This window comes from Bos mutus, chromosome 11 (genome assembly GCF_027580195.1).
Source record: "Bos mutus isolate GX-2022 chromosome 11, NWIPB_WYAK_1.1, whole genome shotgun sequence".
NCBI lineage: Eukaryota > Metazoa > Chordata > Mammalia > Artiodactyla > Bovidae > Bos > Bos mutus.
Window position 1 is genome coordinate 18,894,681 of NC_091627.1, and position 25,289 is coordinate 18,919,969.

The 25,289-nt window shown below is 42.7% G+C and overlaps 1 protein-coding gene across 1 annotated transcript in view; it reads right to left on the reverse strand.

Annotated features, from left to right (window-relative positions):
* Positions 1–47: 47 nt before the first annotated feature.
* Positions 48–25,289, reverse strand: part of ADAM17 (ADAM metallopeptidase domain 17) — a 44,302-nt gene continuing 19,060 nt past the window's right edge. The window contains 16 exon segments of the mRNA XM_005905509.3: positions 48–1,781; positions 1,784–1,850; positions 2,299–2,349; positions 3,876–3,964; positions 4,939–5,017; positions 5,741–5,871; positions 6,000–6,134; positions 10,775–10,878; positions 11,865–12,064; positions 13,833–13,985; positions 16,707–16,795; positions 16,909–17,053; positions 18,568–18,681; positions 20,556–20,645; positions 22,970–23,103; positions 24,601–24,769. Of these exon segments, the coding sequence (XP_005905571.2) occupies positions 1,501–1,781; positions 1,784–1,850; positions 2,299–2,349; positions 3,876–3,964; positions 4,939–5,017; positions 5,741–5,871; positions 6,000–6,134; positions 10,775–10,878; positions 11,865–12,064; positions 13,833–13,985; positions 16,707–16,795; positions 16,909–17,053; positions 18,568–18,681; positions 20,556–20,645; positions 22,970–23,103; positions 24,601–24,769 (2,031 nt within the window). The 3' untranslated portion in view covers positions 48–1,500.

Genomic DNA, 25,289 nt, shown 5'->3' on the forward strand with positions numbered 1-25,289 from the left:
ATGCCCAGAGCAGCTTGTTAATAAGTGTAAAAAAAAGGTAAAGACAGTTTTGTTTCTTAAAAAGTCACAATTTTATAAAAAATGGTTTTCTTACATTCACTCATACGTACACCCACACACCCCACTCACCTTCTATCCAACTGCAGAAGTGTAACTACAATGTGAGAATATCATGACTAGAGACAGCAAATACCATAAGGTACAGGTTCAAGTATTAGTGTAACAGGTATCTGCGTAACAAATGTCCTTAGAAAAAAAGATATGATTTGTCACAGGTTTGGATGATTGCCCTCAAAGCTTAAGTTATCTCAGTTAAAATGTGTTGGCTGGTGAGCACAATTCAGAACTTAGCAAGGGAAAAAAGCTTTTAAAGCAGATCAGAATTCAACCTGATGGTTTTTATCCTTCACATAGTAAACACAGACGTTACTGAAGCACTAGATCAAGAATGAACACAGGTGAATACCAAGGGTTCTTAGAAGTCAGTTGTGTGGGGAGAAAGCCCCAGGCCAGCACATCACACCCTGTTCCTTTGGCAAGAACCATCTCACACAGCCTCTTGGCCACTAGTGTTTGAGCAGAGGCGACCATACCCTTAATCTGAAGTAGTTCAGGTTTTCTAAATGGCAAATGTTTTAAGAGCATGGTAAGAGTGCTGACACGTGAAGATACTTACAAAACACAGAAAAACTGCCCAGCTCACTAGGCTCCAAAAACTGTTGGCAGGATTTTGTAGATTCATTTGGCTATAATTTGTAACCTTCACTATAAGCTGCTGCTAAGTCGCTTCAGTCGTGTCCGACTCTGTGCGACCCCATAGACGGCAGCCCACCAGGCTCCCCCATCCCTGGGATTCATTGTTTTAATTCTAGAAATTAGAAATTCTAACAATTTAGAATTAAGAAACATTAACCTATTTCTTAGTGTAATTCCCTTCTTCTGTTACAAGTTCTAGGTATTACCTAGAACCACCTAGAAACAGAACCCACATTTTGGAGATAATGTATAACTTGTTGCTTTTATCTCCCTTTGTCTTGAAGGCAAAAAGTAAATCTGTGTCTGGTTACCCTCACACAAAACCACTACATGCCTATGTTCACTAGGTCATTACAGTGTATTTAAAAAAGAATCTGATCATCTCCCTAATCAGTGCTGTTCTCAATGTAAAAAGTTAATTTACAAAAACGTAAATATTCATAACCTAATCCAGCCATAGTTTCTGCTTTTGCACCACAGGTTGAAGGATACTTTAAAGATCAAAAAAACTGAAACCTGAAAGCCTCAAAATAAGCCAGATTCACCTTACCTCTTCAAAGGAAAAGGGCCTGACCACACCAGTATTATGTATGCAAAGGAAGTCCAAACACATGACCAGCATCTGCTGTGAAGTCACTTCCTTATTTCTCCCAAATCTTCACCAAAAATATGCAGTGATTTGGGGTCAAATCCCTAAAAAATACTCTGTCCAGGAAGTCAGAGAGCCCGGTACGCGGCTGGGGACTAGCACTCGGTCTCCTTGCTGTCCACGCGGTTCTGACGCTGCAGCTTGAAGGACGAGGCCTTTTCACTTCTGGTGACTGGATGGTCTGTAAGGTCCTCGAATGACTTGGCAGCTGCACTGCTATTTGGGAAGGGATCCTTCTCAAAGCCATCCTCATCAGCATGTGAGTCCGTGCTCGGGTCCTCCTGGATGGTGTCCATCCGCTGGTGGTCCAGCTTCGGGGCCAGGGGCGCAGAGGGCGCGGGGGGCATCACGGGGGTGGTCTGCAGGCGACCAGGGTCTGGGGCGCAGGAAAGGGCTTGATGATGCGCACCGAGGCCGAGTCCATGCTGCTCAGCATCTCGACGTTCTGGAGAGACATGGAGCAGGGGGTGAGCCCCACCAGACGGCCGCACCCATCAGCACCCTGATCCCCACCCACCTGAGGAAAGCACCCTCAGAAGCAATTAAACAGCTTCCAAGTGTCCTGACAACCCGTATGTGAAGACCCAAGAGAGTCAGAAGAACCCTTGTCAAGATCCTAAGACAGGAAAAGCTCTCCAAACGTGAAAATGAAGTCAGCGCCGAACAGCCAACTACTCAGGGCAGCAGGGAGGGGCAGAGTGGGGCTCCTCTGTAGTGTCAGTCTCCATCCAAGCGACTGACTAAAAGATCACCGTCAAGAGGTTCCCTTTCACATCCTGCCTGCCAGAAGACGGCCCTCCAGCCAAGAAGGCGCAGCTGGGGGAGGCCAGTGAAGGTGTCTGCTCAGCAGGCCTCCAAACACAACCGAAAATGCTTTTTTGTGAGATACTTACACTGGGGTGGAACAGAGACAGAGACTCAAACTGCTTATCCAGTTTCTTATCCTAGAAAGACAAGAAGAGCGGGGTCATTCTTACAACCTGCTCAGTAGAGGCTCCGTCCTCCTAAGCCCCTCCTAATAGTAACTAGTGAAGAGCTAGCTTAGAACTTGAGCTGTAGGAAGAGGGAGCAGGTCCAGCAGATGAGAATGTGAGTTCTACTCAAGCTTGAGGGGTTCTGCCACAAGTGTTTCTCTTACACTTGAAGAAGTATGTTTTTTGGCATTAACTGCAGAAAGAGGCAAGGTTTAAGTGCTGTTTTTCTGAGACACTTGCTCCACACCCTGGGCAGGAACAACCAGGGCACCTCCATGCAGGCTCAGCACTCAGAGACAAGGCTGACCCTAAGGGCAGCCCTAGGAGGTGGAGGGGCACTGCCTGTGGCCTCACTTGGCACTGACCTCAAAGTGCCCCAGACCCCCCAGCCTCAGTACTCTTCTCAGCGTGTCCTGAGTTTCTGTGGCCCAAACTCTGAGAGGACCTAGGCCTCAAGTCCCGAACTGGCCCTCAAGTCATACTCTGAAAGGCTGGACACACAGTCCCCCCTCCACCCTGCTCCCTGTCTGGGGCTGACTAGTGACAGGTGACCACAAGCGAGGCAGGAGGCCGAGCCCCGGCCTGACTGCCCTGACCGTCTTCTGTGCTTGGAAACCAGCCACTGCCCGCCCTCCTGTCGGCAGCTCTGCTCAGAAATCAAAGGTCAGGCCTCCATAGTGGATGGCAGTGTTGCTGTGTGTCAGAGCTTCAGCTCTTTTAACAGAGCAGGGCTTGAGCAGAGGTTTCCTCAGGCCCACCAGGCTCATCAACCGGAGGAAGAACCATCACGAGACAGCGCGCGAGGGAAGGAGGCCAGGGCCACGGAGACCCGAGAGTTCCCTGCACCGCACCCTCCCATGTGCTCACGGGAGGCACCCTGTCAGGGCTTTCAGAGCAAAGGCCTGAAAGCCTGGGTCTGAGTGCCTCGTCTCTGCACAGCAGACAGATCTTCACTTTCCCACAGAAGCAAAGAGATTGGATTTATAAGAAAACTTATAAAGTACTGGAGCTTCTCAGAGTGCAACCAAGCTTGTTAGCTGTTACTCGTCTTGAACAATCAAAATGACTGCTCGGTGTCCTCACAGGGAAGGATTCGAACACCCCAAACGGTGCTGCCGGGACCCTGGACGAGACGGGGCAGCGTCTCTGGACGGCTGCTGGCTGCCATCTGCGCTGTGACAACAGCCTGAAAACGTTCATGCCGCAGCTTCACTCAGAAGTCCTAGACAAGTCCAGCTAAACAGTCTCTGGTGCTTAGCAAGTATGAAATTCCTCAGAAATTACACACGAGAACAAAACAGCCACACACAAAAAATACCATTTTTTAGAATTTAGTCTTTTAACAAGATACACTTTCCTGGGGGTAACACCAAAAATGTCATTAGAAACAGGTCAGAGTTTTCTGAGAATAAATTTTATCTTTTCAAAACAGCCCTATGGTTGGAGGTGCTCAAGTTTAACAAAATGTTTCAATTACTTAAAAACTGGTGACTCACCACACAATGGACCAGAATGCTGAAAGGAATCCAGAATATCAAGGAGAAAACCAGGACGGAACCGACGATGTTGTCTGCTAGAAACTTCCCTGTGAACAGTTCCAAACAATGAATGTCCTGAGCAAGGACTCAGAAGTCGAAAAGCAGCCTTCTTAGAGTATCATCAGGTGTCGGGGCACAGACTGCCGGCGGGGTACCGCGACGTGGCTGGCATTGACAGGCCGGAACCATGCCACCCACGCGAGACCCGAGCACCTACCCACTCACGGGCACTCTCCCCAGAAAGGCCCAACGCACTTGTGGAGGACACATCACATCACAGGGCGGCCCACCGGTCCCCAGAGGGACGCCGCAGGGGGCTCCTGCTGGAGGAGGCTCCTACTAGGAACGATGCTCGCCAAGACAGCGCTGCTGCTGTCTGGGCACTGTGGTGGTTTCTGGGATGAAACTCAAGTATGCACCCTAGAGGACACAGCGTGCATCCTCACTTCTGGAAAATCTGAGGCCCACTTGTAAATGAATGATTCTCACACCACGCAGGAGTCTGGCAGTCTACAGCTTGCAGTCTACCATCTGATGCATGCTTATGCTGTCAAGAGTTCATTTCCAGTAAAGCAGTCTGTACTTTCTCTTCCCTTGTCTGAAAATCTGTGTGTCCATGCTATACAGGTGCAGACCTGTAAGGCCATTTTTTTTTTTAGCCAACAAAGTCATTTCAGAACGTAAGTGGTGACTATTTCCATCCTCTGTTGAAAGACTGTTAGTCGCTCAGTTGCGTCTGACTCTTTGTGACCCCAGGGACTGTAGCCCGCCAGACTGCCCTATCCATGGGATGCTCCAGGCAAGAATACTGGAGTGGGTTGCCATTTCCTTCTCCAGGGGATCTTCCCAACCCAGGGATCGAACCTGGGTCTCCTGCATCGCAGGAGGATTCTTTACCCCCTAAGCCACCAGGGAAGCCCATTGCAGGATTCGGGCATATCAGTCTGAAACCACACTTTCTAACATTGTCAGGGAAGTCAGCTCAGTTCTAAGCAGCCTCCCACCCAGGGAAACCACGTACCGAAAGTATTGATGCTCAGCTTGTCAATGAACTCCCAGAAACGCTCGATGACATCCTGCACTCGCTTTTCACATTTGCCCTGAAAACAAAAAATGTCAGGTGTTATTTCAAGGGCCATGCATTTAGAAGGAACGTGGCTTCCTTCATGTTAAAACACATAACTAACGTGAAAAGGGATCCACTGAAACCAAACAGCCCAAGAGACCCACCTGTGACACACTGAAATGGGAACCTAAAGTCCATTTTTATAAGTGAATTTAGAGTCACAAGACACACACACACACACACACACAAACGGACAGCCTGCAGAAGCCTCCCAAGCCCCTAGCAACCCTCTTCTGTGAGTGTGCCGGCATAGTCGTGTTTCTGTGAGGAGCACGAGGATCTGACGAAGGCCGCCGACACATCATTCCTACCTACTCTGTACCCATTTCAAGGTCAGAGCCCACAGTTCTGCAGCATGAGTTTTACAATTAGCCTAGAAAACCAAGTAAGTGGGAAGTGAAGTCGTGTCCAACTCTTTGCAACCCCATGCACTATAGCCTACCAGGCTCCTCTGTCCATGGGATTTTCCAGGCAAGAGTATGTAAGTGGGACTCACTGCCTGCAAGCAGCCAGCTTTAGCATGAAGCCCCCAGGGCCTGTGCGGTCTCCTGGAACACCCACGGAACCTGCCTGGACTCTCACATGAGGACAGTGGTCAGACGTGGCACCGTCTGTGTTCTGATTTCCTTCCATTTGCAAAGCCAAGCATTTACAAACAAAAACTTCACATGAATAAACACTGTACATAAATACTCACATTCGTATCACAGAAGCCTACTGTACAGGGCTTGCCCTTCCTCAAAAACAAGTTCTTCTGTTCGGCGTTGACGTAAGGCACACAGCGGCCCATGGGGTCCCTGCAGCACACCTTGCACGAGTTGTCGGTTTCTGAAACAGAGCAGAGCCTCACATACACACGGTCCTCTGCTGCCCTGACCCTGCTGGGCCCCCAAGGGCGGGGTCGGGCTGGCAGGCAAGGGCCACCTCCGCCCCTCCTGCCTTGGACACGCACTCACCATTACACGCACAGGACTCCAGCCTCTGCTCGCGCTCGCAGAAGGGCACGCACTTGCCGTCCTTACACTTGCCGAGATCCAGGCACACGGTGTCATCGGCAGCGTTTCCGGGAGGCGGGCACTCGCTGCTGTTACCTGCAGTGCGGGGCACACGGTCACCGTGAGTCACCCGGACCTGCTCCATCGGGAGCTGGGGAGCACCGTGCCGAGCACTACGCTGCCCAGTGTCCGCTCAGCCCTGTGGCCTTGCCTCCATCAGGACCTACTCGTTCCAGGTATCCTGCTTTTTTACCTCTTCATAGTGAAACAAAACGTGCTTATGAAAGAATGTGTATGTAAAACAGATCCTACTGCTGCCACTAACAAAAGATGCCTGTGAGCCCTGACTTGACTGCACCCTCCCCCAGCGGGCCTCCTGCCCACAGCCCTCCCTGGCCCACATGCCCACCCTTCTTCACCTCCTTCCATTCCTCTCACCTCAGAACCTTAACGCATGCTGCTCAGCCCCCAGAGGATTCTTGTCTCCCTCTTTCAGGAGGCCAGGCTGGCCTTCCTCACCCTTTACATTTTCTCTCAAGTATCTCCTCCCCCAGATGACCTGAGAACCACACCTCCACTGGAGGCCCCTCACCCCATCAGGCCCCATCACTGCACGCCTCTCCCCGCCTACAGCACCTCTTGCAATGTGCATCCATCTGATTATCTGTGAGGCCCCATCACTGCACGCTGCCTATCCCCCCACAGCACCTCTTCCAGTGTGCATCTATCTGATTATCTGTGGTTCTTTTCTGTTTCTGACCACCAGACTGGTAAGCTCTATGAGATCAAAAACCAAATCTATTAATGAATCAATGTATGTCCAGTCCTGTCACACTGTAGGTAAACCACAGATATTTCTTGAAAGAATCAATGATTCTTAAGGACAAAGAAAAGCCACCCAAAAATGTTAAATTCAGGAGAATAGGTGAAACAAGTGACTCATTCTGGAAAATGAGAAACACAAGCAGTTAAAAGTCCACACTAAAAGAGAAGACAAAAACGACTGTATGAAGACACCATAGGCCTGGCCTTTCAAGTGAGGAATGAAAGTTAAAGTCATTCAGTCGTGTCCAACTCTTTGCGACCCCATGGGCTATACAGTCTATGGAATTCTCCAGGCCAGAGTACTGGAGTCGGTAGCCTTTCTTCCCTTCTCCAGGGGATCTTCCCAACCCAGGGATCGAACCCAGGTCTCCCACATTGCAGGCAGATTCTTTACCAGCTGAGCCACCAGGGAAAGCCCCCAAGTGAATCAAAAGAATTCAGACTTAAAGGTCTGTGAACTTAAAGGACTCTGCCCTTTTCCCCACAGAAGCAGACTTTCATTAACTACCTAACACAGATGACACACTTAGGCTGTTAACCTTTGCCTCTGATTTTATAAAAATGTGTCACGTGTGCTGGGCATTCAGAGTGTCAACAAGACTGTCTTACAGACAACTCACCCCCACTGAAAGCAAGCTCTGGAAAAAGGACAGCAAGTTCAGTGCAGGTTTATACTCTGAACTGTCACCACATTTATGTCATGCTGCTCTCAGCAGATCCAAAAAAAAAAAAAGCTTTTGTTGAACATCTGCTCTTAAAAGATTAAAATCAGAGCATGAAGATGCACAGGAAAATAATTAAGAACACAGCATCACCTATTCAGCACAGTCCTCTGCGTGGAGCAGGCACCAGGGTCCCCCAGGGGATGCTGTGACAGAGCACTGGGCTCTGTCCACAGAGTGGCTGGTGCAGGAGGCCCAGGGAGGGGCCGGAGCATTTCTAACAGGAGCCCAGGTGATGCTGCTGCTACTTCATATAAATACCACGGGAACAAAAGTCTCTTTGATAAGGAAATCTTTTCTCAAACTGTTTTACACGTATTTAAAAAGAAAGCACCTTCCTGAAACTGTTTGGTTATTACAGTAAAGACTAACACTGAGCACAGCCAGAAAATGTTTTTTAAAGGTTGACTGAGATATCCAGGCTCCTGATATGTGACAAACTAATGTGATATTGACAGATGGCAGAATGTTTGAATCATGAGTAACATAAAATGCACATTTAAAAGCTGAAGGAAGAATCGAAGTGAGATAAAACTTCACATCCACTAGGATGGCTGTGATCAGAAACACGGGGGAATTCCCTGGCAGCCCAATGGTCAAGACCGTGCTTTCCACTGCAGGGGGCACGGGTTTGATCCCTGGTCGGGAAACTAAGAACTTGCATGCAGTGCAGAGTGGCCAAAAAAATAAGACAAATAATAACAAGCACTGGTGAGGATTTGTAGAAATTGGAACCTTCACACATGCTGGTGGGAATGTAAAATGGTGCAGTCACTTTGGAAAAATATCTGGTAGTTCTTCAAAGGATTAAACAGATGTGCCACAGGACCCAGCAATTCTACAACTGGATACACACACACACAGACACAAGAGAAATAAAAAGCTAAGTCTACACAAAAACTTACACACAAATCTGCATAGTAGCATTACTCACAGCAGCCAAAAGCAGCAACAATCCAAAATCCATCAATTGATGAATAAGAAAATGTGATATATCCATACAATGGAATATTATTCAGCAATAAAAATAAATGAAGGACTGATTCATGCTACAACATGGATAAATCCTGAAAACATTCTGAAAGCAGCACACATATTGTATGATTCCATTTACATGAAACATCCAGATCAGGCAAATCCATCAACATAGAAAGTAGAGTAGTGGTTGTCTGGAGCTGGGAGAATGAGGAGATTCGAAATGATAGCTAAAGGGTCTGGGTTTCTTTCTGAGGCAATGAAAACTGACTGGTAGGTGGATGCACAAACATGAATATACTAGAAACCACTGAACTGACACTTCAAGTGGACAGGTGGTATGATATGCTTATTATCTCTCAATAAACCTGTTACAAAAATCAAGCCAAGCAACCAAAGGATACATAAATTAAAAAATATAAGACGGGATAGATACACCAGACAAATAAGGACACCGTGACCACACAGGTAGCAAACTGAATATTAAACAATTTAAAAGAGGATATGCATAACTGTTTCACTCTGCTGTGTGCCTGGAACTAACACAACACTGTAAATCAACTGTAGTCCAATAAAAATTTCAAAAATTAAAAAAAAATTAAATCTCAAGGGTCAGAAAGGAGCATTATATAGTGATGAAGGAATAGCAAGACCAAGAAGATGTGGAGAACGTGTACCTGATAATACAGCTTGGAGATTTTTGAAAGGAATAACTGACAGAACTACAGGGAATATTGACAATCAATACAGATAATCTTAAAACTAGCTTCAGATAGATTAAAGTCCTAAAGATGAAAGATAAAATTATGAAGCTAACATAACCAACTGTGGAAAATATCTTTATAATGATCCACAACTCAAAAAATACACACACACACAGAAACAAAATGACACATTTAATGAGAGGTTTCTGTTCCAAAAGGACAACAGACAGGAGGAAGGCATATGCAGTATTTAAACCAGATAGATTATCATGAAAGAACTCCTCCAAAGCAATAACAGCAAAAATTAAACCCAATTTTTATAAATGGACCAAATAAATGAACTAATTATGTGCAGAAGAAATCTAAATAGCTAACAAATATACAGATGTTCATGGAAAATGTAAATAAGGAGAAGAAATCACCTTACACTCAGACTGGCAAAAAAGAGCTACATAATACAGTGTGTTGACAAGGACACCAGAATACAGGAACCTGGACGCCCCACGGTGGCACTGACTAACCCATACTGCTGTTCCAGAGACCACTGGAGTGCTACCCTCCACGACTAGGCAATTCCATGCTTCCCTATGCACCCAGGAAGCCCTCATGGCTCCCAAAGATGTGTGAGGATGCCCAGTGTAGTCCTACAGGCAGCATTAGGAGAGAAATCCTAGCAGCTACTGCTTGGTGAGCAGATAAGCACACACAGTGTATCACAGTAAATCACTGGAAACCCAGCAAGGACCCAAAACAATGAACTAGACACACACAGAAATACAAAGCAATGGAAAACACAATTGTAAAGACATGGCATTGAGTTTTCAAAAAAGATCTAATGTAGAGTATCATTTTAGCACATTAAAAACACACATGTAGAGAGTTCCCCGGTAGTCCAGTAGCTAAGAGTCTGTGCGCCACTGCAGGGGGCCAATTTGATCCCTGGTCAGGAACCTAGAGCCCACATGCTGCAACTAAGACCCAGTGCAGCCAAATAAATATTTTTTTTTAAATGTACAGAAAACAACGGGCTTCTCAGGTGGCTCAGTGGTAAAGACTCTGCCTGCCAATGCAGGAGATGCAGAGATGCAGGTTCAACCCCTGGGTCGGGAAGATCCCCGGAGGAGGAAATGGCAACCCACTCCAGCATCCCTGCCTGGGCTATCCCATGGTCAGAGGAGCCTGGTGGGCTATAGTCCATGGGATCACAAAGAGTTGGACAAACAACTTAGCAACTCAACAACAACAGCAACAAAAAATAACACTATCTCAAGGACATACACCTATCCAGGCAAATATCAAAGACACTAAAGCTGATGCCTATGAAGGAAAGGAGAATGGAAGTGAATGATCGCAGGTCCTGCAGTGACCAATGTGAAGCGTGCTGTGATCAACTCAACTCTGTCCGTGAGGTAAAAGGTTCGAGTCATCTGAATGAAACCCAACTCTGCTTTCAAACGCAGGCATGCCCATCTGAACAAATTATTCTAAGAGATCCACCAGGAGGACATACCTGTACAATAAGACACGCCTTTGCAAGTAGCGTTAATGGCCTCTTGGCACTTCTTCTGGGCCGTCTCGAACTGACAGTTTTTACAGCAAGGACTGTTCCTGTCACTGCAGAGGAAGAGCACACAGTCCAGGTCAATGGCCAGCATCACAACGCAGACTATGGTCATGCCACAGGCCCCGAAAGGGCAGGGCAGAGCCTCCTGAGGCCACCCACTCCTGCACAGACGCCCAGGTGCTGGCACCCCCAGACATGGTCCCTCGGCCCTTCCAGATGCAGACACGGGCAGCAGAGTGGTCCACGGTGACTCATCTTTAAAACACCTTGGTGTCCTTGGTTTTCATTCACTTGATAGATTTTTTAAGTGACTTTTTTTTAAAAGGGACTTCCCTGGTGCTCCAGTGACCTCCCAATGCAGGGTGCGTCAGTTGTCAGTCCTTGGTCAGGGAGCTAGGATCCCTCATGCCACATGACCCAGCCAAAAATTAAAGCAAAAAAACAAAACAAAAACAAAAACCAACCCCACAAGGCAATCAGTAGTTAAGAAACTAGGCAGCCTGGTCAGTACTTGCAGTGTTAATACGCACTGTATGCAGTTCAGTCTGCATAAATTAAAGCTGCCCCTCTACTTCTCAGCCAGGCACAGGGCATTAAAAATGGGACATAAGACTTATAACTTGTAACCTGTAGTAAGTTAGAGATTTGTAACTAAACCTTCCTCCACATTTGGTTTCTGTGATTCAACAGCATTCTTTAAGGCTATTCTACAGCACAGATACAAGTAATGAGTTTATGTCCCAGAATTGTTGTTTTGAAAGAATGTGGCCATAAACCTCCTTGCTGAGTCATCTTTGTACATCTCTGCTTCCTTAGGATTCTCTGTACCATGGCATCACTACAGCAGAGAGGATGCAAGACCAAGGATTTGTCATGGAATGTCAAACTGCTTTCCAGAAAACATTTTCTTTGCTGCACAGGGGTAGACACACACTTTCACAGGCCCTCTAATGACTCTCAAGGCCCTGCGTTTTCAGCCCACGGTTCCGGGGATCCCTCGTTAGGCGCCCGCACGCCTGCCACATGCAGCCCTCACCTGCACTGCACACCCGGCCTCAGCGTGCAGTCGCTGTTGCAGCAAGTGTCGTTGTTGAGGTACATGATGCCGGGGTCGCACTCCTCGCCCTCGTCCACCCTGGAGTTCCCGCACACTTTGTTGCTGCGTTCCTGGAAACACTCCTGGGACTTGCTTTCAATGGTCTTATAGATGGACTGTTTACTGCAGTTTGAAAACATCTTAAGAGAAAAAAGGCCACACAGGACCCAAGATAACATAAAAATTCAGGTAAGCGCTTATTCTCCAGGGACAAACTTTAACGCAAAAGCCACAACCAGAACCAGCTTGAAGGCTTATCAGGTTCACTGTTGCCTTTAAATGCCATTTGCTGGCACCTTCCTCTGCAGGAGGCTAGAAACGTTATGTGAATTTGGTGAAGCCTAAAATTCTTCACAGGAAAGTAAGCCACACAAATGCGGAGACCAAACACCTCCACCAGTCAGGCATGAGCAGAGTCACCAGACTAAGCTCAGTGACTCAGTAGCCAAGAGTGGCCCCACTCAGAGTGGCCCCACTGCGGGGACACTGACCGGGCAGACCCCTGTCTTCCTAGATACAATGATCCAGGCCTGCAGAACACGTCTGCTCTGATTCTCTGAATTTACATCAGTCATCCATGTTTAAAGTGTTTTAACAGCTGAGTTTAGTAAGAGGTGTGATACTTCATATATATGTGTGTGTGTATGTATATATGTAGTCTATTAAATTAAATTCCAAATTATTACCTAAACGTCTTCATGGGTTCCCAAGATCTTAAGTTTGAGTTGCTACAGCTGACCCCTAGCTTGTCCACTTGATATGCAAAACCATAGAAATGACCCACATTTGGGCATTTTTCCTGATGCTCTAAAATAGAGTCCAGTTCCCAAACAATTTGAAAATATCAAGAAAAGCAGAACAAGATTTGGGTAAAACTCAGCCTGAGTACTTTTAGAGGTAGGGCCTCCACAGTCTGCAAATGACTACAATGGCTTCATCTGCCACCCAAACAAGCACCATAAGACCCCTGAGGAGCAGAGAGCACAAGACCCTCATAAGACAGTATAAAACATACATTCGTCTCTGGCCACAGCTCCTGGCACAGAGCTCCTGAAACCTCCATAATTTCCTAGGTAATAGGAGTGTCTTTTGTTGTAATGAGCAGACTTTGAGTGGGCTCCTGAGTGGGCAATGGTCACCAGAAAGACCAAGCCATGGTTAGAAGCTTGGAATTTTCAGCCCCACTTTCCATTCTCTTGCAAAACGGAAAAAGGACCAGACAGACGTCTATGAAGACTTTCAGTTCAGACTCTACGAGTGAGTCACAGCCACTCTCAGGAAGTCTCTGAAGCTGTTTCCCATGTCCCAAGTCAACGAGTGTCGAGTATTCCAGACACCTTCAACAGAATATGATCTCTCTACTTATTTGACAAAGCAAATATTATTTACTGCATACCTGGTACCCTGAATGAGCACTGGAGACAGAGCTGTAAACCAGAAAGGCAAGCGCCCTACCCACAGGACACTTACATCTGGCAAATTACATATTTTGTTGCAAAAGTTTATTAAAATATGCAAATTAGGAAGCAATGTAGAGCTAATATGAATGATAGGCTTATAAATGAAAGAAAAATTTAAGTGAAAGTCTAAGCCCACCAGACCCTGCAAACTAGGATTCCAGTGCAAGGCATTAAATAATTAACTTTCCATACAGCTCAAAGCAACACATGATTAATCTTGACAACGCACAGTCCAAATGAGCAGATTTAGATGGACCACGTTTCACGGTACTTGGTAACGTGCAATTCCATCCCTAGCTGCTGCTGTTCAGTCACTCAGTCATGTCTGACTCTTTGTGACCCCATGGACTGCAGCACAAATGGAAAGCTCTTCTGGGCTCTCTTATCATTCAGCATCATCTCTTCTTCCCTAATCACATTAAAAACAAAAGCGCCAGAAGACACGTACCTTATTGTTCTCGTGGTCGCCGCTCACAGCTATGGGGTACATGACATACTTCCCTCCCTGGTCCTCATTTGGGGCACATTCCGCCAGACCATCTGGGTCGTGCTCTGCTCCAAAGTTGTGCCCCAATTCGTGAGTTGTAACGAGGTCAGCTTCCTGAAGGATCACACAGGGAAAATGTTACTTCCTAACACCCTAACCATCACCTGCTGTGGCCAGCTGGGTTCCTCTCTCTTAAATGGGACCTGATCAGTCAGATTCAGATCAACAACAGGGCAACAGCTGGACTATGACTTCTTCTATCAGTTATAGAAATTAAATGGAATATTTAAGATTGTATTGAATACTGTTAAGTAGTATTACATGGATGAATTTAAACAAAACATAAATTAAAAGATAGACTGGAACACTCAATGCGGAACCAAACACTGGCCATTCCAAAACTGCCTGGCACTGATAAACCAAAGAGCTAATAACCAATCACCCAAGCCCCCCGCCCTCCCACCTCTCATCTCAGTCACACTCCCATTAGATCTAAGTGTGGTGGGAAGGTTAAAACTAGACAACTAAAGAAGAGCAAAACAATGTTCCTTATCCCAGTGACTGAATTCCTGTCCAATGACAGTGACCTAGCCCTAGAGGTTCAGAATTTTGTTCAGAATCCAGTTGAAGGGTTGGTTGTACTGAACCTATCAGATCACCAGAGGATTTCTATCTGAATAGAATGGTAAATTTAGCCAGTAAAGCTAAAAAATTTCCCATATTTAACTGCATGAGATAACAAATTACTGATTTTTTTTTTTTCCCTGAGATGGGAGGGGGGAAATCACTCCATGGACATGAAAATAATCTATACATATTTTTACAAGACACTGTTTATTTTTTTAAAACGAAGAGTCCCAATTCTGAAACCAATGTGTTGAAGATTTCCATGTGTTAATATTAAAATGGTAGTAAAGAAAACTTTGCATTTTTAGCAAAAAATATTCAAATTCCAAAGGTTCAATATGGGGAAGTAATTCCATACTATGCTTTGGAAAAATTCATTAGTGGATTCTCTAATCCACTTCGAAAAAACAGACTAACATTTTAAGAACTGCTTATCATATTTTCTTCTTTCATCCCATTTCACTTTTTTTTTAATTCACCAAAGTCCGTAATTTATATTAGGTTTGCTCTTTGTATTGCACTTTCTATGGGTTTTGGCAAACATATAACGTCTTTTCTTTTTTAAAAAAATTATTTTTGATGTGGACTATTTTTAAAGTTTTTATTGAATTTTTTACAGTATTACTTGTTTTATGTTTTGGTGTTGTGGCCATGGGGCATGTGGGATCTTAGCTTCCTGACAAGGGATCAAACCTGTGCCCCCTGCATTGGAAGGCAGAATCTTAACCACTGGACTGTCAGAGAAGTCCCCACATAATGTTTTATATCCATCACTAAAGTATACAGAACAGTTTCAACACCCGAAAGAAAACCCTCTGTACTCCACCTACTCATCCCTCCCTCCACTCTTGGCAACCACTCATCATTTTATTGCCCCCATGGCTTTGCCTTTTACAGAATGTCATATAGATGGAATCAAACAGATTGTCTCCTGCTGCTGCTGCTGCTGCTAAGTCGCTTCAGTCGTGTCTGACTCTGTGAGACCCCATAGACGGCAGCCCACCAGGCTCCCCCGTCCCTGGGATTCTCCAGGCAAGAACACTGGAGTGGGTTGCCATTTCCTTCTCCAATGCATGAAAGTGAAAAGTGAAAGTGAAGTCGCTCAGTCGTGTCCGACTCTTAGCGACCCCATGGACTGCAGCCCACCAGGCTCCTCCGCCCATGGGATTTTCCAGGCAAGAGTACTGGAGTGGGTTCCCATTGCCTTCTCCTTGGCTTCTTCTACTTAATAATATATTGACTCTTTGGGCCAGACAATTATTTTGTGTGCTTGTAGCGGGTGGTGGTGCTGTCTTGTATATTATAGGCGGTTTAGCAGCATCCCTGGCCTCCAAAAAATATATATAATATACATTTATGGTTCCTCCATGTGTTCATAACTTGATAGCTCTTTTTTAAAGTGCTTAATAGTATTCCATTATCTGGATGTACCAGTTTGTTTATCCATTCACCTACAGAAAGACATCTTGGTTGCTTCCAAGTCTTGGCAATCCTAATAAAGCCGTTATAAACATCCACCGGCAGGTTTCTGTGAGGACTCCTTTGACTACATACTAAGGGTGCCGAGTCCAATGTAACACCAGAGTATGTTTATTTTTCTGAGACACTGCCACACCGTCTTCCTAAGCGATTGTATTAATACCATTTTGCATTCCCACCAGCAGTGTATGAGAATTTATGTTGTTCCACATTCTCACTAGCATTTGGTATTATCACTACTTTGGATATTAGCAATTCTATTAGTTTTATAACGGGCTTTCCTTGTTTTGATTTGCAACTGCCTAATAACATACAGTACTGAGCATCTTTTCATTATGCTTAGTTGCCATCTGTATATCTCCTTTGGTGAAGTATCTATTAAGATCTTTGGCCTATTTTAAAATTGGGTTGTTTGTTTTTTTGAGTTTTCAGTATACTCCTTATATGTTCTGGATAGCAGTCCTTTATCGGGAGCTGCAGATGAAGGGCTCCAGAAAGGATGTCTTTAGGAAAAACAATAATACCAACTGGTCTCAAAAGAAGTTTGACAGCTGACAATATTTCTTCTTTATACTTTTCATATTTGTCACTAAAAATATATATCTGTTTAGGCAGAGACAAAGAACAGTATGCATTACTTTTTAAAAAGATATCTACATAAATATTTAACTGCTGACGTCCCACTACAATAAACTCAAAATCTACTCTTTTAAAACTTGAAGAACATACCTTTGTAAGGATGGTTTTACCATAATTTTTTGTGCTGGTCAAACCACTATTCAAATAGATATTTTTCTTTCCAATTGGACTGTAATAAGCTACAGGAAAAAAAAAACAAATGGCTTGTTCAATAATTATAATGACATAATTATATCATAATCCAATCACCTTCCTATTCCCACATATTTCATACAACAAATGGAAAACTTACCCTTTGGACAAACACCTCCGTGACTGTTCGCTCTGGGAGAACCAACATAAGCTAAGCCAAGGGTTCCCATATCAAAATCTTGGTACGTGAAGAGATGTGCTAGGCAGACTTTAGATGCTTCTTCAGCAATATCAAAACTAAATTGCTTTTAAAAAAACAAAGTGTTCTTAATTAGATTAACAATTACATCAGACCAAGACAGGTTTCAACTAAATATTCCAGAATACTACTATACTGTACAACTGCCTTTTTACATTTTTTTAAAGCCAAAGTATAGTTGTTATAAAATACTGGCTATATTCCCGTGTTGTACAGTATATCCTTGTAGCTTATTTTATACGTAACAGTTTGCACCTCTTCATTGCCTACGCCTATATTGCCCTTTCCCTCTCCCCACTGGTAACCACTGATTTGTTCTCTATATCTGTGAGTATTTCTTTGTCGCCACATTCACTAGTTTGCTGTATTTATGGATTGCATATATAAATGGTATCACACAGTATCCTTCTCTAACTTATTTACTTAACATAAGACCCTATACATCCATCCTTGTTGTTGCAGATAGCAAAATTTCATTCTTTTTCATGGCTAAGTAATATTACACAGATACAACACTCTATGGATCTCAAACTAATAACAGCCTTAATTCCCCTCAAGCTTTGAAAACCTGACTTCACTTCAGTCTTGTGAGACTCTAACCAGAGAATCCAGATGAGCCACACTGTGCATGGACTAAGCCTAGAAACCATCAGATAAACAAAGTGCTGTTTTAAGCCGCTAAATTTGCGGTAATCTGTTACAGCAGCCATGGGAAGCTAACACATTAACAACACAGAAGATAAATGCTATCACTTCACAGAAGGCCATTTTACAACAAAGCAAAGGTATAGACAGCGTGTGTGTTAGTCACTCAGTCGTGTCCAACTCTGCAACCCCATGGACTGTATGTAGCCTGCCAGGCTCCTCTGTCCATGAAATTCTCCAGGCAAGAATACTGGAATGGGTTGCCATTTCCTTCTCCAGGGGAATCTTCCCAACCCAGGGATCGAACCTGTGTCTCCTGCATTGCAGGCAGATGCTTTACCATCTGAGCTACTAGGGAAGCCCATAGACTGAGACCCGGGGACAAAAATGATAAATTGTATCTTGTCAGGACAAGAATCCATATGGCATACAGTATTTATGTTATCCTTAGTTACCAGAATAAAAACACAGAAATTTAAAATTTCCTAGAGTACTTTCAGATCTCCACATTACACCTCTACCATCTAATACATTTTTATACCATTTGGTAATTACTGACCTCAGAGATCTACTAATAAGCTTCAAAGAGACCTGAACTAACAAAATCATGTATAAGAAATTTATTCAGAATAAGGTGGATATCCATTTATCTCCTAAAGCCCCATTACTTCACTAGATTCGCAGAAATTTTACCATTAAGAAGCACTGCTTTCTAGCAATTTTCGCTTTCAGTTCTTTCCACCTTGCTGTCTGCCCAGCAACAGGGGAAGAGGTCACCACTGGATCAGCTGGGGTGTGCTGACCCTGGTGCTCACCACCTCTAAGACATCCCCTCATTAACACAGACATGACCCATATTTTTAGAAATCACAGAATGGTGTTAAACAGTATCACACTCAGGGTTCCATGACCTACCTCTAGCAACATCTTCACATCCCAAGCATCTTTTTCTTCATTTGGGTAACTTTTTGCCATATTGAAGTGCCTTTCACCAGGTTTTACCACTTGTGGAGACTTGAGAATGCGAATCTATACTTAAAAAGATAAAACACTTAGAACACTTGAGAAAAGTTCACAAGATTAAAATAATACTGCATTGTTTCAACTAAAAAAGACCATTGACCATTCTTAAAAAAAAAAAAAGTTTTAGAGTCAAAATTCCATAAAATTCTTCAATTCTAACATCCAATGATTAAAAACAAACTGAGAAGCAACATGGTATGAAAAATACGTCAAAGACTGATTTACAAATTATAAGTGTGCTCCTTTTTATTTCTTCTTTATTTAGTTGGAAAAAATTAAAACCTAGGTTCCATGAGCCTAAAATCATTTATTCCAGTGATTCAGAGATAAGAATGAGATGTACAGCTCTGCACACCACAGACATATGAGCAAAAAAAAAAAAAAGGAGTTTTTCCTTATACATATAGCACAAATTCATATTAATCCTACTTTAAAAAAAAAAAAAAGGGATGTTGGTTTCTCTCCAAAGGCTAATGCAGAAAGGAACAAAGTCATGCTCAGCTCACTGTTTCTGGCATCTCTTCCATATCTGCCTGCCTGCAGAGGGGATACTGCAGTCTGCCCCCGCCCTCCAAGTGGTGAACTCACTGGGGTGGGCTCTGAAGCTCTAGTACTGGGTGATCAAGATCCATTCTGGGATGAAACAGGTGGGAGACCACTGTGACTGCACGTCTAAACCACATTCTCCAACCACCTATCATCAGCAAAGAAGCTGGTATTTTATCTCCTACCAGATCTAGTTTTTTTCAAATGGGTTCCAAATTCCTAAAGCAGAAAGCAGCTGTATTTATTGGTCTGCTAAAATTCAAATATGCTGCAGCTATTTTCAAGTGAGACTCCTTTATTGTATCATAATGGGATAATCATCAACATATTCATGAAATGAAAAAGCAAGGTGCAAAAGAGTACAACGTACCAGACACAGACAAACACATGCTATACATGCATAAAATATCTCTGGGGAGATGTGGATGAAACTAGTGACATGGATGTCTCTGGGGAAAGGAACTGGTTTGACAACAGGTGGCTGAGGAGACTTACTTTTCACTGGCTTTTGTACCATGTGTATATATTACCTATTCAAATAAAAACTTTAAAAAGGAAATGCAAAAGAGTAAAAGAAAATGGAAAAGGGAAAAATAATTCTTAGTTTTATACAAGTACTATAAAAGTGTAACATTTATTAAAAGTATGATACATGACTTCAAAAGCTTTTTTCTTTTTGTTCTCTATATTCTACACTATAGAACCTGTAATATGGCTACTTTAGTACAAACAACCTGATAAAAGAGATAATTTCCTTAATTTACATGTCAAAATATCTGTCCAAAGTAATAACCAATTTCAGAATACTTGTTAATAACAAGTCGTATCAATTTGGAACAATTTTTATTATGTGATATAATTAGGATGACATTAATACATCAGTGATGGACATCATTAACAGATAGGAACTCAGAAGATTCTTAGGAAAAGAGATCTAATGGTTCTATATGTATAAATGCCTTGAAAACATACACATAGCATTGTTGAATGAATTTTCTAAGGCTCCAACAATGTGTTAGAATTCTAACTAGAGACATTAAGCATAATCAAAAGTAAAGCAACACAGAAGAAAAAAGGCCATGAATTCAGAAAAAAGGAAAGATCTTAGTAGCATAAGAAGGCTTCCTGCCTAAAAGAAGCCTAAGAACAGAGTCTTTCATAATCTATAAATAGTATCAAAACACTTAAGTTTATCAGATAAAAATCACTGACATATCAGAATATTAATTCATGATTAAAGGAGAAGATAAGTTTCTGGGCTGTTAATACAAGTGACAAATATTTATACCACGCAACTTAGTTGAACATTATAACAAACATCCATTGATAAATACCTGTTCTATCTGTATTCCATAACCTTTAAAACCTGCATTGTCCCATGAAGTGTTTCGATAGATGTCATCAACTCTGTCAATTAGCTCTATCTGTGTGTATAAAAAGAGAGTAAGAGAAAGACATTATGTATATTTTACCATTCTTTGTGGTCTAATATAAGTTCTTCAGGGATTAAAAAAAAAATCAATTTAAATACCACTGTAAAAGTTTCACCAAGTAAAAAAACTGACATTAGGATGTTACTCTTAACGTTGACAGTTCTATCAAAGAAATTATTCCTAGCCTCAAACTTAAAATGTTACCAGAATAAAGCAGTTGCACAGTTAACCCCCAATTTCAGGTAATCAACTGCATAAAGAATGGAAATATCAAGTAATGGGTTTTTTTTAAAAACTGCCACTCAACTATGGAAATCAAAATTAATAGTCAGTTTACCTAAAATAGCCCAAAGAAGTACTCTGTTCACTCTATCTCTTGCCACATACTTCAAAAAAAAAAAAAAAATCCTTCAGAAAGTAGTAAGGAGCAGTGGCACATACCACCACCCCTATCCCAGACCCTCCCTAGGCAAAGTTCAGCACCCAAGCACAAGGCAGAAACAGGAGTGAGGTCTCACCATGTCTCCTCTCTCCCATCCTCTGATGGGGGTAGGGGGAGAGGTAGAGTAGAGATCACTGAGGGAGGAGGGACAGTATAATAGCCAAGTATGATCCAAACTACAGTAGGAACAAAATATGCATTACCTATCTTTTCCTTAAGAGAAGACTTTACTGTTCAAACTGGGTAAATGAGGTTTGTTCTGGCAACTGAGAAGCATGTTACAGGTCTAAGAAATTGTTCTTTGCTTATGGTAACTCTAAGACCAAGAAATTCAATTTCTGGGAATTCCATGTGGTCCAGTGGTTAGGACCCTGCCTGCCAATGCAAGGGACACGGGTTCAATCCCTGGTCTTGGAAGATCCCACATGCTGCCCAGTAACTAAGCCTGTGTGCCACAATTATTGAAGCCCGCATGCTCTAGAGCCTGCAAGTCGCAACTACAGAAAGTCCACACTCAGCAACAAAGACCTAGAGCAGCCAAAAGAAAAAGAGAAATGCAATTTCTAAGACCTTTCATTATATTCATATTCCTGGTATAATGAACAAAGAAGTAAACTAAGAGCCCTAATACAAAACCCACACTAAGAAAAGAAGCCTCTCAAGAAAGAATACCTAGGCTTCCCTGGTAGCTTGGTGGTAAAGAATCTGCCTGCCAATGCAGGAGACACAGGTTCAGTCTCTGATCCAGGAAGATCCCACATGCTGTGGAGCAGCTGAGCCCTACACCTGAGCACCCAACTGTTGAATCTATGCTCCCCAACAAGAGAAGCCACAGCAATGAGAAGCCCAAGCATCCCGACAGGAGAGTAACTCGCTGCAACTACAGAAAAGCCCGCACAGCAACCAAGACCCAGCACAGCCAATAAACAAATTAATTTTAAAAAGAAAGAGTTTCTTACTTAGGAACAAGACCTATAGTGACTTCACACACTACTCCTACTACCCTCGTAATAAAATTACTTGACATGGAGGGCAACGGAAAGAAGGGCACAAAAAACGCACAGTATGGGGCCAGCAAGGCGCCGAGAAAGACGGCTTTGCTGCACTGGGCTCTAGCACTACAGAATGAATAGCCACATTCTCTTTAACTCCCTCAACGTCATTTCAGTCACTGCCAAGTGATCACGAGGAATGAGGTCAGACTGATAAAAAATGTCAATGAAATATGATTCCCTTGACTTTTAAAATGACAATAGTAAATGCTGAAAAATCCAGCATCAGTGGTTCTGTAATCTTGCCTTCAAATTTCTGTGTTACAGTTACAACACCACAGTTCCATTTATTTCACCCAGTTACCGTCTAACGATTAGATATTTTACATGATACAAACTAAGTGACCAACCCCTCTGATAGACATATATAAGCAAAAAGAACACACACAAGTTCATACAGATACTTTTCCCCCCACTCTGGAGTATACATCCATATGTCCCACCAAGGGGACCACTGTCATCACAACAGTGATGTTTTCACAGAGTTCAGGTCTATAAAGACAGAAGGTCTACGTTATGAACTTTCCTTAAACATAATATGCATGAAAATTCTGACGTGCAGAAAAGCCTAGTTGAAAGGTAAAACGGTTTTCAAAAATTTGAAAATAGCATCTAACAACTAACAATAATCAAACTGCATTATTGTTTAAATAACGTTAAGAACCTCAGGTGATAGACCTCAAATATTCTAGGAAATCACAAACCATCTGAAACAGATCTCATTTCATGACATTTCAAGTTACAGCAGTCTTCTCTTAAATGGCACTTGCCCGCCTAAGGAATGTTTCTGCCCATTACATCCTCCAATTTCAAATACTCACCAAGTAGTTGGTAGTTGTACTCTCTTCCCCTCTGCCCATGTATTTGTAAAAGCGATGATCTGCTACCACCAATAATTTACACGTGTTCTTCAAGGGATTAGGGTCAGCTCGTCTCTTCACTCGATGAACAAGCTCTAATATGAATTTGGATGCACTATTAAATCAAAATTCACCAAAACAAGGAGTTTTTTTATAGCAAATTTTTAAATCTAGCATATTTTTGAAACAAATATTATTTGAGCTCAGTATCCTTAACAATATTTGAACAAGAAAATTTGGAGAAAGAAAAGTGAAAATTAAGGATGAGGTTTTCAAACTGTAGAATTCAAGGGACTTCCCTGGCATTCCAGTGGTGAAGACTCCGCACTGCCACTGTAAGGGCGCAGGATCAGTCCCTGGCTGAGGAACTAAGATCCCGAATGCCTTGTGGTGCCGCCAAAAAAACAGTAATAATAAAAAAGTTTAAAAAAGTGTAGAATTCAAAAACAAGGAAAAGTGTAAAAGTACTTCACAGAATACAATAACCACCTATCTACTGCTCGACTATGGAGGTGTCATTTTTTTCTAGAAGAAGTCTACAAATTAACTAAAGTAACAGCAAAAATATCCAGATACTCCGACATTAGAAAACTAGCGAGGGACTTCCCTGGCAGCGCAGCGGTTAAGACTCCGCACTCCCAGTGTGGCAGGTGCAGGTTTGAGCCCTAGGCAGAGTATTAGGATCCCACAGGCCACTTGGCATGGCCAGAAAAAAATTTAAAAACAAAATAAAACTTGATCTTTTTTTTTTTAATTGGAGGTTAATTACTTTACAATATTGTATTGGTTTTGCCATATATCAACATGAGTCCGCCATGGGTGTACACGTGTCCCCATCCTGAACCCCCCTCCCACCTCCCTCCCTGTACCATCCCTCTGGGTCATCCCAGTGCACCAGCCCCAAGCATCCAGTATCATGCATTGAACCTGGACTGGCAATTCGTTTCATATATGATATTATACATGTTTCAATGCCATTCTCCCAAATCAACCCACCCTCTCCCTCTCCCACAGAGTCCAAAAGACTGTTCTACACATCTGTGTCTCTTTTGCTGTCTCGCATACAGGGTTATCGTTACCATCTTTCTAAAAAAACTTGATCTTTAAATAAAACAGCAATAAATGGGTAGACGATCTTTAAAACACTCTAAATTCATCTGTCCCAGGGCTGCTAATCTTCTTTTAGACAAAACATACCCCTCTTGCTACCAACTGATTGCTTATAAACATATCTGAAGATTGTTTTTTCACCATACTATTCTGTCATTTCTAAATACCTGCTAATTAAAATGTTTTTCCTCAGATTATTCAATTTCCCCTTTCCCCAATCTTTTTTCTAGTGTTTTCAATTATTACAGGCAAAAAAAATGTAACTTAAGAAATTTCTGAACAATATTGTTTCCTGTCTATAGCCATACCACCCTGAACATACCTGATCTCTCCTGAACAAAACTATTTTTAAGCCAAAATTAATACTATAGTTACTTGATAATCATGGTTCTTTTTTTTTTTTTTAATCAACTAATAACCACCCCTACTGAAGACAGCTGTTATGCTTGCTTTTTATTTGAAATGTATGTTTTTCATCTTACCATCAGGTGGCTCGCTGTCTACCAGGCCTTTTGGAAGCAACTCTTCATTATTCGCCTTTATATAACCACACACTTTTGGAGACTGCAAACGTGAAACATTCTTGATATCTTCAGATTTATAAACTAACATTCTTTTGTCTTTAGTATCATTAATTAGTCTCCAAAGCGGCTAAAATAGAAAACAAATATAACTGAGATGGAAAATATAAAAATGCTTAACTATTAAATTCTTATACCATTCTTTGCCTATTTTTAGATATCAGTAACATTCATTTCCAGGTTAAGTAAACTGACTAGTGAAGACCAAGTTCTTCTCTGTAAGGACACTGGTCTCATCAGAATTAGACAGCTCATACAAAAAAAGATGCTATGTCTGTGTATCTGTGCATCTGGTGTCTCCATATCCATCATGGAAATGAAAATCAAAAACTGAAGGACACCATATCCACTACAATAGCTGTAATCAAAAAGACATATAACAACAAGTAAGACATGTAACAACAATTGGCAAGGAGGTGGAGAAACCCTCATCTACTGCTCATGAGAATGGAATATGAAATACAGAATGCAATAAATGTAAAATGCTGAGGATGTAAACTGCGGTCACTATGGAAAACAGTGCAGCAGTTTCATAAAAAGTTAAAAAGGGAGTTACCATATGACCCAACAATTCCATTCCTAGTATATTA